At 36.4% G+C, this 19,274-nt stretch overlaps 1 protein-coding gene across 1 annotated transcript; it reads right to left on the bottom strand.

The window, feature by feature from the left end:
* Positions 1-3,516: 3,516 nt before the first annotated feature.
* Positions 3,517-18,949, bottom strand: LOC115219957. The gene is made up of 2 exons (XM_029790258.2): positions 18,928-18,949; positions 3,517-4,904 (listed from the first exon to the last, which is right to left on the bottom strand). The coding sequence occupies exon 2, from the start codon at positions 4,877-4,879 to the stop codon at positions 3,767-3,769; it is 1,113 nt and encodes a 370-aa protein (XP_029646118.1). The 5' UTR covers positions 4,880-4,904; positions 18,928-18,949; the 3' UTR covers positions 3,517-3,766.
* Between the last annotated feature and the right edge of the window lie 325 nt (positions 18,950-19,274).

Below are 19,274 nucleotides of genomic sequence, written 5' to 3'. Positions count from 1 at the left end.
ACTACCCACAAGGGGCTACACACAGAGGGGACAAACAACGACAGACAAAGGGATTGAGTCGATTACATCGACCCCTGTGCGTAACTGGTACTTAATTTATCGACCCCAAAAGGATGAAAGGCAAAGTCGACCTCGGCGGAATTTGAACTCAGAACGTAACGGCAGACGAAATACGGCTACGCATTTCGCCCGGCGTGCTAACATTTCTGCCAGCTCGTTGCCTTAAGAATATCGATGTCGCAGAGAGGGGAGATTGCCAGCATGGCAAAGTGCTGTTCTTCTTTAAAAAATTTTACCCTGGCGTGTGTTTTGGCAACAAACTTTTTAAATGCAGAAACATGTTTTCTTGAAACATACGTCGCTCCATCCCCTAGAATATACGCTGAACCAAAACCAACACTTGTAACCTATGGTTACAAGGTCACAAAGGATTCTACTTCGTGATAAGGGCGATATTTCAGCAGTCATAGAAACACTGGAGTTTCTAACTTGACACCGAGAGTATGCTACCATATTAGACCTTCTAGCAACCATTCCAGTGACCAGCAGAAGTATGGTGTTAAGTTCACAACTAAGACAGTATTAGTTAATAAAATTAGGCAATTCATCTCAAATAATGGCAAAATACCGGCTGTATAGCGTAAATCGAGTAACGTCGTCTAAGTTTATTGGAATAAACATAGTCTCAAGTATAATCTAAAGGATGAAAGGCAAAGTCAACCCCGGCGGAATTTGTACTCAGAACGTAAAGACGGACGAAATACCGCTTACATTTTGCCCGGCGCGGTAACGATTCTGCCAGCTCGTTGCCCTTGTGTTAATATGAAATGTGTGGTCAAGTCGGTGATCTGGCAGAATCGTCAGCACCCTAGGTAAGATGCTTAGCGGCTTTTCGCCCGTCTTTACGTTCTGAGTTCAAATTCCGCCGAGGTTGACTTTGCCTTTCATCATTCGGTGTTGATAAAATAAGTACCAGTTACGCACTGGGGTAGATGTAATCGACTTATTCTCTTTCCCCGCTGAAATTTGAAATTTGATGTCCCATGTGACGGTTTTGTACTGAAAAATAAAATGTAAAATTGGGCGTCATTTTTTTTTTATTAACTCCATAATTCGTTCAAATTGCAAATGTTCGAAGCGTAACACTTTCACTTTCCCTGTAGTAATCCTTTTGTGGTTCTTCATTACAAGCAAATAAAGGGCTCCAAGCAAAAGCAAAGGTTCTTGATGATGGAGGGGTGGAGGCTGTCCTGCATCCACACAAGGCTACAGGCTGTTTACGGAATTGTCACCATCAATGAAAAACAAAACCTGTCAAAGAGGGAATCAAAAGGCCTTTCAATATTGTGCATACATATACAGGAATTATAGATGTATATTTACATATATCTTTTATCTTTTACGTGCTTCAATCATCAGATTGTGGTCATGCCGGGTCATTCTCTTGAATTTTAGTCGAACGAATCGACCCCAGTACTTTCTTAAAGTCTATTGGTAGCACGCCTGGCGAACTACACTCTGCCAGCGAGCTGGCAGAGTGGTTAGCACGCCGGGCGAACTACTTAGCGGTATTTCGTCTGCCGTTACGTTCTGAGTTCAAATTCTGCCGAGGTCGACTTTGCCTTTCATCCTTTCGGGGTCGATTAAATAAGTACCAGTTACGCACTGGAGTCGATGTAATCGACTTAATCCGTTTGTCTGTCCTTGTTTTCCCCCTCTGTGTTTAGCCCCTTGTGGGTAGTAAAGAAATAGGTATTTCGTCTGCCGCTACGTTCTGAGTTCAAATTCCGCCGAGGTCGACTTTGCTTTTCATCCTTTCGGGGTCGATTAAATAAGTACCATATAATCGACTTAATCCGTTTGTCTGTCGTTGTTTGTCCTCTCTGTATTTGGCCCCTCATGGGTTGTAAAGAAATAGGTCTTTTGTCGAAGTGCTAAGTAGCGGGGGTGTAAATGCACCAACACCGGTTGTCAAGCAAATACAATCTTCTAACAGGACCAAATAATCCGGTTTGACCAGTCGCAGCCCATTTTTTAAGTAGCGATCTTGGACCTCTCCGTTCGGTAATCTTTGCCTGAACAAGCTAGGGTTTTGTAAGAAGCCTGCGAAACATTAAATCACATGGAGCCGAATCAAACTGTTTTAACTAATAATATGTGTAACTCCTACTAAATGTGTTGTGTGCCTTTGTTTTTCGTTTATTCACTCACTCGTGTTAATATTGCTTCCGTCGCTAATAATTAAGTTTTGATAAGCTTCTCTGGAGCAGAAACGTGGCCCCTCTCGAAGACCCTTGCAAAGAGGATGACGGCTTGGATAACAGAGCCCTGTGAACCATCGAGAACGTCAGATGGTACCATTACATTTCCAACGAACAACTACTGCGCACCCGCATCAGCGCGCAGCATCCCACCTCATACCTGTCTGTCACATGCTCTGGTACGGATATATCCTCCATCTCTCGCCAGATCATCCTACTAGGGCTTTATTCTCAGTTGACGCAGCAGTTGCAGGCTGGAAGGGACCTGGTGGTAGGTCCCGCACCAAATAGCTGGGTGTGATTGGGGAGTATCTCCAGAAGCTCGACTTATCTTGGAGAATGCGGAGGGGTTGACACGGGACCGTTAGCGATGGCGAGCACTGGTGGACCTGATCGCATCTACGCATGATGAAGTCTCAGGGACCATTAACCTGGGATTACCCCATCCTCATCAAGCAAGTGCATGAAGCAAATAAGCTAGCTATTCGCAACATCAGCATCTGAAAAGATGCTGAAATTCAACATATCGTAGCAGCGATATTTGACTGTCATGCGGTCTCCCGTTGCTTCCACTTATGAGTGCCAATAGAACAAAATCACGTGATATGGAAAGAAATCTAGCGTCCGCGACAGACGAATATCACCTGCTACGATCTATATGTGTGCCTTTTTGCACCAATCGTTCATAACGCAGTGTTTGATGTTCGAACAAGACATCCATGTTTAATTGGATATAGAAATTACCTTTTGGTACATTAATACTGCTAATATCTATCTATCTATCTATCTATCTATCTATCTATCTATCTATCTATCTATATATATATATATAATATATATATATATATATATATAATATATATATATATATATATATATTATATATATATATATATATATATATCATAATAATCATCATCATCATCGTTTAACGTCTGCTTTCCATGCTAGTATGGGTTGGACGATTTTGACTGAGTGCTGGCGAACCAGATGGTTGCACCAGGCTCCAATCTTGATTTGGCAGAGTTTCTACAGCTGGATGCCCTTCCTAATGCCATATATATATTTACATACATACATACTGGGGAATAGGCAAGTAGCTCTGATTTTGTATTGAACAGAAGGAATGTGGTATATGATTAAATGATGAGATGTATCGATTATTAATTAATGTGATTTAATGCCTGGCTGAATGAAATGGTTGGCAATAAATTGTCAATGTGTTTACCATTGTATTTATTTGGGGAGACACTGTTTAAGTTGTTTGAGAAAAGCAGACATCCTAGTTTTGCAAATATTAAAGAGGAACCCTTCATTGAAAGAGTGAGAAACACGATATCAAAATAACCAGCGATAAAGGTTTATTTTTATTTTTATTTATTTTCTCGAATTAATTAATGGGCTTATAATTACAAACAGTAATGAGTGAAAACAATAAAAGCAAGAGATCTACTAGTACTTCTGATTTAATGTTCCACTGTGGGTAAGAGTAGAATCTATATTTTCTATTGAACTGCTCGGTAAATAGAACTTAGAGTCTGACTGGCGGCCATCCCAGTCGAAACGCCGCCGCTACTGATACTCGGCAGCCTGGATGATCGTCTGTTTGTTGGAAATTTAACTTTCATCCAACGGAAAACTGTTTTCACTTCCTTCCTAACAACTTTACCAGTGATAGCATAAAGATAAAAGTTAATACCATAGTTGATGTCCCATAGCATATTGACAGGTCCCAGAGCTACACTCAAAGATGTTTGCCAGTCTGGTCGGAGTTGCATCAGGAGGACAAGCATGGCGTTTGGCAAGAACAGAATTACAAAGGAAATTGATAAAACGAGTAACATTTTGGTGATTCGGTTGCGGTTGTTCAGTTGTTGACGATGAGAAACAATATCTGATTGACAGCGAAGGGCAAATATAATCCCTATATTAGAAATAATTATTATAACTAACGGAGCCACAGTGACACACGTTGTAGCTATGGTGTAATGAACATTCTGAGCTTGTCTAGCCATGCCACATACGTTACAGGCGAACTGGCTGAAGTAGAACACATAAGAGAGACCTATGCAAACACTCATTACCAGGGCCACCAAAACAGTATTCGCAATTTTGGGGGTACAGAATTGTGCGGCACTAAATGGAAATGCTGTGACGATGATACGTTCACATGTGATGCACACCAATAACCAAGAACATATCACATGGTTTGCAGTCATGAAATATTCGCTGAAACCACACAAGAAGTCTGTACGGAATGTTATAATGATTTCACTTTTTAAAATGGTGGACAATAAATTGATCCAGAATAGAGCCCGGATGATCAGAGATAACGAATCACATATCGCCAGTAGACTAAGGTAGCGGCTGAACGACTGTTTACGTAAAGCTGGTCTCTGCATGACAATGAACACTAAAATATTGCCGATCAATCCAAATGTTAATACCACTGATAACTCGAACAGCCTAACCCAGGCCCCAGTGTGTGATGATTGCTGCATTAACGGATATTCTATCATAAATGCCCAGTAGTTGCTTTCTTGGGTACATGCTTCTTGAATGCCGACCCCTTGGGTGCAAATCTCTCGAGTGATATTCTCAGTAGAATCAGTTACCATCTTGAATATTTCAAGTTCAAGGAATCTGTAATAGAGAATCGAAATCATCAGTCTTGACAAAACATTTTATTTCTGACAGGACCACTATTATAATGGTGAGTTCATATTAAGGTGAATTTTTTTCTGTGTAATAAACATTGACATTAATACGAATTTAAACAAGAAGCTCAAGATTTTAAACACTTTATCCGGAATTTTATCAGACATTCCACAGAAGTTAGCTTGGATGTTGAGTTACATAACAGAGATTTTAGATTTAAGGTAGTCCCAAGCTTTCGCTTCCTACCATTTTACAAATTCAGTTAGATATCGCATATTGGAAATAAAGATCAATTATGAATCTCACAAAAAGACAAAGTATACTTACTCAAAAGAAAGCAGAGCCATCCAATGCCTGAACAGTTATTTACTCTTTGCGACGTCTCTGGTAAAACCAGTGATGGCAGATAAACCTAATAACACAGGGTAACGACAATTGTTCACAAGTGTTTTGATGGGTGTTCTAAGCATACACTTATTTGCTGAATCTTTTTACTACTTTCAGCTATTTGACTGCAGCTATACTGGGACACCGCCTTGAAGGATTTTAGACGAACAAATCAACCATAGGAGTTTTTTAAAGCCTGGTACTCTCTCTTTTGCAGCACCGCTAAGTTACGAGGATGTAAACGAACTAACACATGTTGCCAAGTAGTGTTTGTGGGGCACTGGAATTCTTCAATAAGATAAGTTATGATTTTATTTTTCATTAATATTGTTATGTTTTATTCGATTATTTATTGTTAAGATACATATATTTCTATATTTATTTGCTAATTATTATAGGTTAAGATACATTAATTTTATTATTATTTTAGACCTGAAGAGTGGCTATATTTTTAAATCGAATTAATTTTAATAGCATCGATTTTATTATTATCGATTTAAAGATATAGTTACGAAACGAGCGTAGTCAATTTAATGTTTATTTAATTTAGTGATTTTTAAAATAATATTTATAATAGTATATTTAATTTTTTTCTATATAATATAGATAATGTCTTTCCCTATTGAATTACTTAATAGAGGTTATTTCTCTTAATTATATATATTTATATTTATTGAGTGATATGTGTACTATTACGAGATGGCTAAACGGTTCATATCACATACATTTTGCTAGACCAATAATTTGGAAGGAACCCAAAAGAGCACAAATCTCACAAGGACTGTAATTTCTACCAAATGAGTTCAAGAGGGCCACTTCAAAAACAAGGAAATAAATTAAATGTCTTAATAATGAGACTAGTTCCTCATAGTGCTCAACAATATTTTGCAGACCATGTTAATTTAATTGATTAGAAATCAAATGACCCAGGAGCGTATCACAAAGAACAAGTTTGCATTTCTAATCCGACATTCCAGGCTATTTGCTTTTCCAGTAAGCATATTTACTTTCATAATGAGATTTGGATGATCAAGGTTAAAATCTACTGCAAAGTGATACCAAAGTTTGCATTTCTGGCATTCACCATGATGTATTCAAAGAATGGTTCTCCCAATCGGCCAAGGGAAACATTTGGTCAGGAGCATAACATGGACATTTTCTTGATTCCTTAAAAGCCAGCATGGAAGCAGTCTTTCTTCATAAGTTCTCTTATGTTACTTACTTCACATGCTGCAAACATGAAAATGTCTTACAACAACGAAGTTGTTTTTAGGAACAGTTCAGGATTAGAAACATAAGTAAAATATCTCTAGAGATCTGAAGGCGATAGCATTATTAACTAAGGTTGCTGATAGGCTATAGTTAAGTTAAGTTAATTTTTTGGCTCAAAAAGCAAAAGCAAGGCCATGTAGGGGGACATGGAGTTATGTACAGGGAGGGTGTTCATGCAAGAGTTCAGGCCATTTATGGTCAAGAGAGACTTTGAACTGAGCGGTCGCCGGCATCTTCACTATCTCGTCCGGCAGCTTATTCCACGGATCCGCAACCCGGACGGAGAAAGCTCCTCTCCTTCGATTGAGATGAAATCGTCGCAGATAGAGCTTTTCGGAGTGACCCCGCAGTGACCAAGTATTGTTGCTTTTCGTGTGAGTAGAACGATGCTAAGGAGAGGCGATGCCTTTACATTCGGAAGATTTCGTGAAAATGTATAACACTTGTGTTGGGTAAGAAAATGTTTCGAGCGATTCACTTGCTGACCTGGAGAAAGCGTTTTCTTTACTTTTGCATATCAAGCTTGGACTTACGGAAAACGATAGTTAAAAGTGCAAACTAGATTCAAATAACAACAGTTATCCTGGATCAGTGATGCCAAGGCTAAGGAAAATATTTTTTAGCCCCTCACAACAGAGAATTAGTAAGAGAAAAGAAATTTAAAGGAGAGAAAAGGTTGCAGAACAAAGCTTTGTAAATGCCTATGCAAACATGTTGAAAAATTATAAGGCTGTAAATAGATCTTCTGAAATCTAAACAAGAAATGGAGGTGAAATATGTTATTAAAGTTCAATTTCTAGGACTCTCACTTGAATTTTTTTCTTTACAGAAAAAATGGATGAGACTAATAACGAAGTAAGTGAACGGTTTCAAGAAGACATTTTGCTAACATAATAAAGCATTATCAAGTCGATAGGAGCCACAGTTTGCTTGTTGAAGACGGCTAGGCTCATAAGAGAAACATGTCGAGGACAAAGTGTGATAGGAAATCAATTCAAGTTACTTTTTAAAACAAATGTAAATCTTTCTTTGTATCTAAAATAAATGTGTAATATCTGCCTTAAAAAATTAAACTGCATGCGACACAAAACCCTGAACCAATAAAGAAATGCAGTCCGTGCGTATCACTTAGGTTGACGAGAGAGGGATGACCACCCTTTGCAAATACCTTAAGGGCACAGAAAGTGTGCCTAAAGCCAGCTGGAGACGATGATCTCCTGGGGCTAAAAGCTACAGTAACACCCACCCTTAGTGGTTAGCCATATTGAGATGGCTAGTATACTTTACGTTGTCGAGCAGTTACTGTTTACATCTCGTTCAGAGATTTATCATTGCTTGAATAAAGAAATGTTTATTCATAAAGGAATATTTTTTGTTTGTTTGTTTGTTTGTTTCTTTCTTTTTTTCTTTCTTTCTTTCTGTATTTATTTGTTTATTTTGCTTAGGGTAATCAAAATTCTCTGAACACACATAAAGAAACATTCATTTTCAAAAACTCTCCTACACATACATATATACATATATACGCAACAACATAAATATACACCATACACATACTCACACAGACATACTCTCTCTCTCACATACACCCTCCACACGCACACAAGCACACACACACACACACTCTCACACCACATATATATGCTCGCACACTCATGAGAACACGAAATCATGAAATAACGTTAAGATTTCGAACTATTGCCATATGCGTAGGCTCATTTATATTCATGTTAGAACACTTACACACACACACACACACACACAACACACACACACACACACACACACACACACGCGCGCGCGCGCGCACACACACACACACACACAAGCACACACGCGCACACACACACACAACACACACACACACACAAGCACACACACAAACACAAATACACACACGAATTTCCTCGCTGCAAAATGGCACACATCTCAGTTTTCGTCTGTTTCTTCGGCTGAACTTCGACATTTGTGTGTTAAGAAGGTCAACGTTTTAATAATAGCAAAGAATGTTCTGCATTCATAGATTTGTCAACAACCCAACGTTTGTATAACACTACTTATTTGTCTATATAAGTCGTCCAAATAACACCCACTTTTGTTTCCAATGCCGTATTATCTGTAAAGCACACATTGTCTGCAGACCTCTAACAACAAACCAACGTGCTAGTCTCTATCTGGTCGCTATAACTACAAGAAATAACAACCAAATCTTCCTACTCTTTTAAATGAAGTAATTATTATTGCATAATGTGATACTGGATGCACGCTGCGTGTTAAAACGATGTGATGGGCACATCTGATTGAACACCTTTGACCACATGTCTGGTCAGTCACGACTGACTGACTGACCTGGGGTCAGATAAGTTCTCTGAGATTTATAACAAAGAACTTGGAAGTTATGATGTCAATACATGAACAAACATAAAGACAATTATTCTGATAGAGGCTCATATTCAATTTACATTTTAGATCAGAGGTTCTCAACCATTTTTTACTTTTGGACGCCCTTGATTCCTATTTTACTCGGGGTGGGGGACCCTCATGGTCATTTAAAGCATAAAAACCCTATTTTATTTTCATGATTAGGAATTATGCAAAAATTGTTTAAATATTTTGTTTAAATATTTTGCCCCAGCATGGCCGCAGCCTTCGGGCTGAAACATTTTAAAGGATTTTAAGGATTTATACTGCAGAAGTATGACCAATTTATTGCAAATAACTTTTTGCAACAAAATCTTGTTTGGACTCCGAGGGTCATGGATCCGCAAAGGTCATGTGGTCCCCGGTTGGAAATCATTGTTTTAGATAGAATATTTAGCTGGAAGACTAGTAAACTAGTGTAGCAAGATGAAGATAGCATTTTACTGGTTACGACACTTCCAACCTCAACTGAACAGGAGACGAGAGACTTATGTACCGCATTTTTCGGTGTATAAGTCGAATATTTCAGATCAGAATTTCCAAAAATAAAACCGAAGAAAAAAAGGTCGACTTATACACCAAGACAACTTTGGAGGAGTAAAATGCAACAGGATTTATAAAGATAGTGACCATGCTACATGTTTACACAATATACTACTTCAGTTTGGATGCCAGAAAATACGAGTCATTCGACCTGCTTGAAATGGTAGATAAATTCCCTTCAAATAACATCCCAGCGTCTTAAAAAAAGGAGAGCACATCAGATAAAAGTTGGCCAAGTTACTCCTAAAAATACGGAGTGGTCGCGGTTGGAATGCCTTTGAACATAGGTTTGAACGATCCGGCATGACCCGGGGCTAAACAGCCGATGACAATTCATGGCAATCCGCATTTTTACACAGTCATGGCCTCCTTTCTCATGGGTAAAAATCACATCATAGTTGAACCTTTGGCACTGTCATGCCTTTGGGTGTCAGAAGTGAAAGTAGAGAAATCTGACGTCAGACGTCAACTTCGTGTATTTACGTCGTCTTTCGTTTATTTACGCCGTTTATTTACGTACCACTGAAATGCAAGTAAAAGCTTGTATGTATGTATGTATGTATATATACATACATACACACATATATATAATATACATGTATATATACATATATATATATATATTTAATACATACATATATATAATATATACATGTATTTTTACCGCCTTTAGTCGCACAAATCGACCCCAGAACTTATTCTATCGGTCTTTTTTCTTAACCACTATACATTATATACATACATACAGATAGATAGATAGATACACACACACACATATAATAGATATAAAATGTGTACGTGTGTACATTTTTCAGAAAAAAATTCATACATTTTAAATATCAATAGCATTTCTCTTATTTTTTACATGAAGTTTTCGAAAAATGAATTTAGAATGTAAAAATCAAATATATCAAATAATAAACGCAAATTATTTAGAATGTAAAAATCAAATATATCAAATTAATAAACGCAAATTATTTTCAAGAATATTTTCAAATATATGCAAGAATATATTTATTCTTGCATTATTCATTATTGTTTTTAAAAAAGAAACCACACCAAAATCTGCACAAATGAACCTCCATGACCATCACCGCGATTACATACACCAATCAGAATGACCACTGACCACCACGTGCGTAATTCAAACTTTGAAATTTATTCAGTTAGAAACTTTCAGTGTGATATCAACACGTGCTAAACAATTTTTAATATGGCTTTTGCATATCCAAGTTTAAGAGGAATTAGTCACCGCGATATTGCCGTCTCCACTGCTACAGCAGCAGATAGCATTAATTGGCTTAAGAGACATGGCCTTTTGAATACCCAGAAAATATGTACATCGTGTGGAGCTACCATGAGAGAAGTAACGAAAAAAAGTATATCTGATGAAATAATATGGTCGTGTGGAAGACCTTGTAGAAAATCCGTGTCAATTAGAAAAGGAACATTTTTAGAAAATAGCAAATTGAAGTGTCAACAGATCATAGATATTTTGTTTTACTGGGCCAAAGAAGATTTAGCAAAAGGAATAGGACAGGAATGTCATTTAGCAAATGTAGCGGTAACCGATTGGAGGAATTTTTGCCGCGATGTATGTGCAGAATATTATGTTGCACAGAATATTAAACTGGGAGGACCCAATAGAATCGTTGAAATAGATGAAACTGCGTTTGTTAAGAGAAAATATCATGTTGGCCATCGGGTTAAAACGCAATGGGTGTTTGGTGCATTAGAAAGAGATAGTAGAAGATGTATTTTAGTGGCAGTTGAAAATCGAACAGCGGACACTCTATTACAGATTATACGCGAGCGTATATTGCCTGGTACAACAATAATATCCGACCTTTGGCGTTCGTATAATACACTCAGTCAGCTAGGATACAGACATTTGACCGTGAATCATTCTATAAATTTTGTTGATCCGGTAACATTTGCCACAACCAACCACATAGAATGTTTATGGAAACACGTAAAGACTCGAAATAGGAGAGAATGTGGAACAGCCAGAAATTTACTTCAGACCCATCTCATCGAATTCATGTGGCGCTATGAATTTAAGGATGATATATTCGGGAAGTTGATAGAACAAATTCGACAGCTATATCCATGTATTTGAGCATAAGTATCAAGACAGAATGAGTATCGCATTTATTTTTAAACTTAACTTCAAGTTTATATTTTGATAATCTCACCGTTGAAAATGATATTTGAAAATAATTTGCGTTTATTAATTTGATATATTTGATTTTTACATTCTAATAATTTGCGTTTATTAATTTGATATATTTGATTTTTACATTCTAAATTCATTTTTCGAAAACTTCATGTAAAAAATAAGAGAAATGCTATTGATATTTAAAATGTATGAATTTTTTTCTGAAAAATGTACACACGTACACATTTTATATCTATTATATGTGTGTGTGTGTGTATCTATCTATCTATCTGTATGTATGTATATAATGTATAGTGGTTAAGAAAAAAGACCGATAGAATAAGTTCTGGGGTCGATTTGTGCGACTAAAGGCGGTAAAAATACATGTATATATTATATATATGTATGTATTAAATATATATATATATATGTATATATACATGTATATTATATATATGTGTGTATGTATGTATATATATACATACATACACACATATATATAATATACATGTATATATACATATATATATATATATTTAATACATACATATATATAATATATACATGTATTTTTACCGCCTTTAGTCGCACAAATCGACCCCAGAACTTATTCTATCGGTCTTTTTTCTTAACCACTATACATTATATACATACATACAGATAGATAGATAGATACACACACACACACATATAATAGATATAAAATGTGTACGTGTGTACATTTTTCAGAAAAAAATTCATACATTTTAAATATCAATAGCATTTCTCTTATTTTTTACATGAAGTTTTCGAAAAATGAATTTAGAATGTAAAAATCAAATATATCAAATTAATAAACGCAAATTATTTAGAATGTAAAAATCAAATATATCAAATTAATAAACGCAAATTATTTTCAAGAATATTTTCAAATATATGCAAGAATATATTTATTCTTGCATTATTCATTATTGTTTTTAAAAAAGAAATCACACCAAAATCTGCACAAATGAACCTCCATGACCATCACCGCGATTACATACACCAATCAGAATGACCACTGACCACCACGTGCGTAATTCAAACTTTGAAATTTATTCAGTTAGAAACTTTCAGTGTGATATCAACACGTGCTAAACAATTTTTAATATGGCTTTTGCATATCCAAGTTTAAGAGGAATTAGTCACCGCGATATTGCCGTCTCCACTGCTACAGCAGCAGATAGCATTAATTGGCTTAAGAGACATGGCCTTTTGAATACCCAGAAAATATGTACATCGTGTGGAGCTACCATGAGAGAAGTAACGAAAAAAAGTATATCTGATGAAATAATATGGTCGTGTGGAAGACCTTGTAGAAAATCCGTGTCAATTAGAAAAGGAACATTTTTAGAAAATAGCAAATTGAAGTGTCAACAGATCATAGATATTTTGTTTTACTGGGCCAAAGAAGATTTAGCAAAAGGAATAGGACAGGAATGTCATTTAGCAAATGTAGCGGTAACCGATTGGAGGAATTTTTGCCGCGATGTATGTGCAGAATATTATGTTGCACAGAATATTAAACTGGGAGGACCCAATAGAATCGTTGAAATAGATGAAACTGCGTTTGTTAAGAGAAAATATCATGTTGGCCATCGGGTTAAAACGCAATGGTGTTTGGTGCATTAGAAAGAGATAGTAGAAGATGTATTTTAGTGGCAGTTGAAAATCGAACAGCGGACACTCTATTACAGATTATACGCGAGCGTATATTGCCTGGTACAACAATAATATCCGACCTTTGGCGTTCGTATAATACACTCAGTCAGCTAGGATACAGACATTTGACCGTGAATCATTCTATAAATTTTGTTGATCCGGTAACATTTGCCACAACCAACCACATAGAATGTTTATGGAAACACGTAAAGACTCGAAATAGGAGAGAATGTGGAACAGCCAGAAATTTACTTCAGACCCATCTCATCGAATTCATGTGGCGCTATGAATTTAAGGATGATATATTCGGGAAGTTGATAGAACAAATTCGACAGCTATATCCATGTATTTGAGCATAAGTATCAAGACAGAATGAGTATCGCATTTATTTTTAAACTTAACTTCAAGTTTATATTTTGATAATCTCACCGTTGAAAATGATATTTGAAAATAATTTGCGTTTATTAATTTGATATATTGATTTTTACATTCTAAATAATTTGCGTTTATTAATTTGATATATTTGATTTTTACATTCTAAATTCATTTTTCAAAAACTTCATGTAAAAAATAAGAGAAATGCTATTGATATTTAAAATGTATGAATTTTTTTCTGAAAAATGTACACACGTACACATTTTATATCTATTATATGTGTGTGTGTGTATCTATCTATCTATCTGTATGTATGTATATAATGTATAGTGGTTAAGAAAAAAGACCGATAGAATAAGTTCTGGGGTCGATTTGTGCGACTAAAGGCGGTAAAAATACATGTATATATTATATATATGTATGTATTAAATATATATATATATATGTATATATACATGTATATTATATATATGTGTGTATGTATGTATATATATATACATACATACATACATACAAGCTTTTACTTGCATTTCAGTGGTACGTAAATAAACGGCGTAAATAAACGAAAGACGACGTAAATACACGAAGTTGACGTCTGACGTCAGATTTCTCTACTTTCACTTCTGACACCCAAAGGCATGACAGTGCCGAACCTTTTATAGATACAAATACACACTAGAATACTTCCTTCAGTATCCACGACGGCGCACTGACCGCACATGTTCCAGACAGCGCTCTATTCCAACCCCAACCCGCCTCTGTCGCTTATCTACAAAGTCCTTCGTTTCACTGGATTTAATGAACAATTACTTCTGTCTGCCAAAGACATAAGTTCCAACAGCATTTCAGTTTTTGAACCTTAACCTTCTCTCTACTACTTTAGAACGTCCTACTTGGCTCGACTTAGAATAATTTGAAATCATTACATCATCGTTATATAAACGTAAAAGGAAACATCATTACCATCGTCATTATTATTATTATGTTGACGTCATAAGAATTTAGAAACTTCGAAATGAACGCGAAACAATTATTTTGGGGAACATTGACACTCGAAACAAAGCTCTAAATAATCCTTTCTACTATAGGCACGATGCCTGAAATTTGGGGAAGGGTGATAATAGATTATATCGATCCCAGCGTTTTACTGGTACATAATTTATCAACACCGAAAGGATGAAAGGCAAAGTCGATCTCAGCAGAATTTGAACTCAGAACGTAACGGCAGACGAAATACCTATTTCTTTACTACCCACAAGGGGCTAAACACATAGAGGACAAACAAGGACAGACAAACGGATTAAGTCGATTACATCGACCCCAGTGCGTAACTGGTACTTATTTAATCAACCCCGAAAGGATGAAAGGCAAAGTCGACCTCGGCGGAATTTGAACTCAGAACGTAGCGGCAGACGAAATACCTATTTCTTTACTACCTACAAGGGGCTAAATACAGAGAGGACAAACAAGGACAGACAAACAGTTTAAGTCGATTATATCGACTCCAGTGCGTAACTGGTACTTATTTAATCGACCCCGAGAGGACGAAAGGCAAAGTCGACCTCGGCGGAATTTGAACTCAGAACGTAGCGGCAGACGAAATACCTCTTAACATTTCACCCGGCGTGCTAACGATTCTGTCAGCTTGCCGCCTTAATAAAGCTATGAATAATAGTGTGTAAATATTGAGTTAAAAAGCCCTTTGGTTAGAAAGGGTCAACGGTCGCCCATGGAACTCAAATCCACATCTTCTGTAAACATGAGAGACGTTCTACCATTGTACTGAAGCAATTGGTCTTCGACGTTCTCTATGTGTTTTAGAACTTTTATTCTTACCAGCAAGTTTTTAAAACCAATATTTGCATGCTATTATTATTTGCTCCGCGATTCAATTTTCCGAAAAAGAATTATCTCTCCTACATCTAGAAGTTTCTAAATTGTTATGACGTCAACATGATTAGAGACATTCGAAGGATTGCTTTGGTCCAAAGTTAGAATATTTGTCATGCTCGCAGAAGATGTAGGTTCTAGTCCCACGAGTAACACTCGACTTTCTCTGCGCAAAGGGCTTTTAACTAAATGTTTATTCGTTTCGAGATTCAATGTACCAAAATTTCCTCTGTGATTTCTCGATGATATTCGAGTATAACTGAAAGAAATTATCATTTTAAGAAGTATTTTACACAGAGACTTTACTAAACGTCTTAGAAATCTATGTCGTACCGAGGTAGAGTTAAACGGGGCAGGTTTCTTAGGAATAATACCACTTTTCTATTTCCGTATATCCCCACGTTAAGAATAGCTTTTCGCTGTATGGGATCCGCTCCAGAAGAAATGACAGCTCCAAAACAAAACGAAAAAACAACACAAAAATAAACTAAAAGAAAAGAAAGGGATTATGAACATACAAACACACAAATTGCAGAAAATGAAAAAACATGATGACATTTCAACAGCAAGAAAGAAAGTATGATAGACAATATATTTGACAACATCAACCACAATAGTAACATCAGCCACAACCACAGTATACACGTACGTCCTTGATCAATTGAGAGTGTAATGAACACTAACAAAACTCCGTTGTTTGTAAGCATAATTTCGAACAAAAATCTCTCGATATGAAACGTTTTGTTGAAAGTACTAAAGCCAGGAAGCATTTTGTTCGTAAAGTGATTGACGAACTTGCACGATTGTTACTATAGTTTCCCTGTGTCAACGGGAAATGTCCTTATTCCATTCAGGAAAGATCTGGAAACAGCCCGGGCAGACACTTGGAGCGAAATCGCTTTTGTTGGGAGAGTGAGGACGTATGGCACTATTACATAATTTTCAAAACAGAAGACAGAGCTAAAGTCCAAGCGCAAATTGTTCGGGACACACTCACTTATAAAGCACTTTCTACGATATATAGGAAGAAGAAAAAAAGAAAGGAAAAAAAGTAAAAAGAAAGAAAGGGAGGAAGGAAGGAAGGAAGGTACAGAAAAAAAGAAAGGAAAAAAGAAAAAAGAAAGAAAGGAAGGAAGAAAGAAAGAAAGAAGGAGAGCCCATTCTCTGAGAGTGACGGGAGAAAGTAATCCTTGAACCAGAAATCTGTCCTGAATATTTTCAATGGAGTGAACGCCGCTCGATTAAAGACACTCACAGTCAGGTGTTGTTAAACAGGTTGAGAGATTAATTACTCAACAATATATATTTTTTTATTACCCACAAGGGGCTAAACACTGAGGGGACAAACAAGGACAGACAAAGGGATTAAGTCGCTTACATCGATCCCGGTGCGTAACTGGTACTTAATTTATCGAACCCGAAAGGACGAAAGGCAAAGTCGACCTCGGCGGAATTTGAACTCGGAACGTAGCGACAGACGAAATACGGCTACGCATTTCGTCCGGCGTGCTAACGATTCTGCCAGCTCGCCAATAGAAATTGTTTAAATAAACGATTCAATTTTCATTTGAAACACCACAATTCTGTACCATAAAAATAGTTATGAACATGAATCTTTTGTATTTACTGTAACTCAATTTTAAAACAAATATTTCCTACAAACTAAAATAACGCATCAAAGACGTAATTCGTTAGGCTCGGATTTATCAAGAACAACTCTGGTGCCGCATCGACAAACTGACAGTTAGCTAACAGATGAACAGAACAAGTGTTATGGAAATAGTTGCGTCTCTTAGCAAATGAATAGCTTCGTTAACAGTAAAAAGTCATTTCATTGTATAACTTAAAGTAAATCTTATATTAATTAATTTCTTTGAACAAACAATAATGAAAACTTGTTTGTGTAGATAGGCAATCTACAAGTGCTGGGATTGTTGACTATGATTGAATTGAAGACATACATCACTGGTGATTTTCTTCCGGCTGACCTGTCCGTTCTACGAGCAGAATCATTGATTGGAAGACTAACAAATCGGCAATTATACCATTTAGCCACAGCTGTTCGACTTATTCTTCCCGATTTGAAAGTCCCTTGTTTTTTAATAATACCTTAGTATATAGCGAATAGTTTACGTAATGGCGACTTAATAGAAAGTCTACAGTTTCAAATGATACGCAGAACACTGTTGCATTGTCTTGTTAATCGATTCACGCGTCTGAATTCAAATCACAACGTGTTAATCCATCTTTTTTTTATCCATTCGCACTAATAAACAGTTTGACGTAATCTTCTTAGAAAACTTTTACCTGAGAAAGAACTTTTATGTTGTTAATTTGTATATACATTTAATCTACGGTTACTGTGTTCGTTGAGTGTATATGCGAATATCATAATCTGCGATAAGTGCGTAGCTAAGTGTTCAGATGGGAATGACCGTTAGATATAGTTAAGATTTTAATGTACTTATCTCGGATCTTTTCGGTTTGAACGGCAGTTTTTTAAAATAATTTCCACGTAACTAAACACTTTTAAACTTCGTATACTGGTAGAATGTGTTTATAAAAACATCTTTTTCTCTTGGCTTTATTGAGAAAATTCTATAGTTTGTAAGATATTTGTTGTTTTTTTTCTTCAATTTCTGCAATTTCAACCAATCACTGACGTCTATTGAGGTAAAAAAGCATTCTGTGCCGTATGAATATGTCCCTCGTTTAAGAAACAGATTGGGTTTATTTACATTTGTGAAGAAAAAACGATACCCTTCCCCCCAACCCTAACCAACCCTAACTAACCCTAACCCTAAAACAGATTGAAATGCAATAGATCGATACTAGGGTCATAATTATGGGTGACAATTTCATATGACACCGCTAGAAAAAAAACTGCCGTTCAAACCGAAAAGATCCCACTTGTATACAACGCGCAGGCGGTAGGTTCACACACGCGCGGCACATCATATAACACCCATCTCGTTTTAACTAAATTTTTACGAAACTACGTTTAGTTTATACTGTTAATGTCTTATGAGTCCTTTTAGGTTCGGAGTTCAATTCATATCAACGTCGACTTTGCTTTTCGTCTTTTTGCAGTTGTGCCCTGGGGCTTGAATATATTCGACGATTCCCCTCACTCATCTTCCTCAGATGCGTAACATTATGCCTAAGTCAAAAACCATTTATGTAGCATGATTATTAAAGACATTTTATTAGGGTTGCGGTTGGCAGAATCAGTAGAGTGAAGAGAAAATAACTTACGCTACAATCGGCAGAATTTGAACTCACAACGTAGAATCGGAAGAAATGCCGTCGGGTATTTTGTCCGACGTTTCTAACGATTATACGAGCTTGTCGCCTTATTACCACATCTAATAAAATGAAAATAATTTCAAAGTTTTAAATTTGTCCCTGATCATAGCGAAGAAAGAAGAATTTTATTGATGCAAACTATGATGTCAGATTAATATGTCTTCTCATATACAAAGAGATGAAGGGAAATTTTACAAATATTATGTGTGGTGACTGATATTTTTCTGTTTGACAACCGGATTATACAATACATGAGAAATATCATACTTATTTCTTTATTGCCCACAAGGGGCTAAACACAGAGGGGACAAACAAGAACAGAC

Source organism: Octopus sinensis, linkage group LG15 (genome assembly GCF_006345805.1).
Source record: "Octopus sinensis linkage group LG15, ASM634580v1, whole genome shotgun sequence".
Taxonomy (NCBI): Eukaryota; Metazoa; Mollusca; class Cephalopoda; order Octopoda; family Octopodidae; genus Octopus; species Octopus sinensis.
This window is presented reverse-complemented; position numbering and strand designations above follow the sequence as displayed.

Bases quoted from the DNA above. Each gene is read 5' to 3' on its own strand.
- LOC115219957 (XM_029790258.2), bottom strand. From the start codon at position 4,879: ATGGTAACTGATTCTACTGAGAATATCACTCGAGAGATTTGCACCCAA.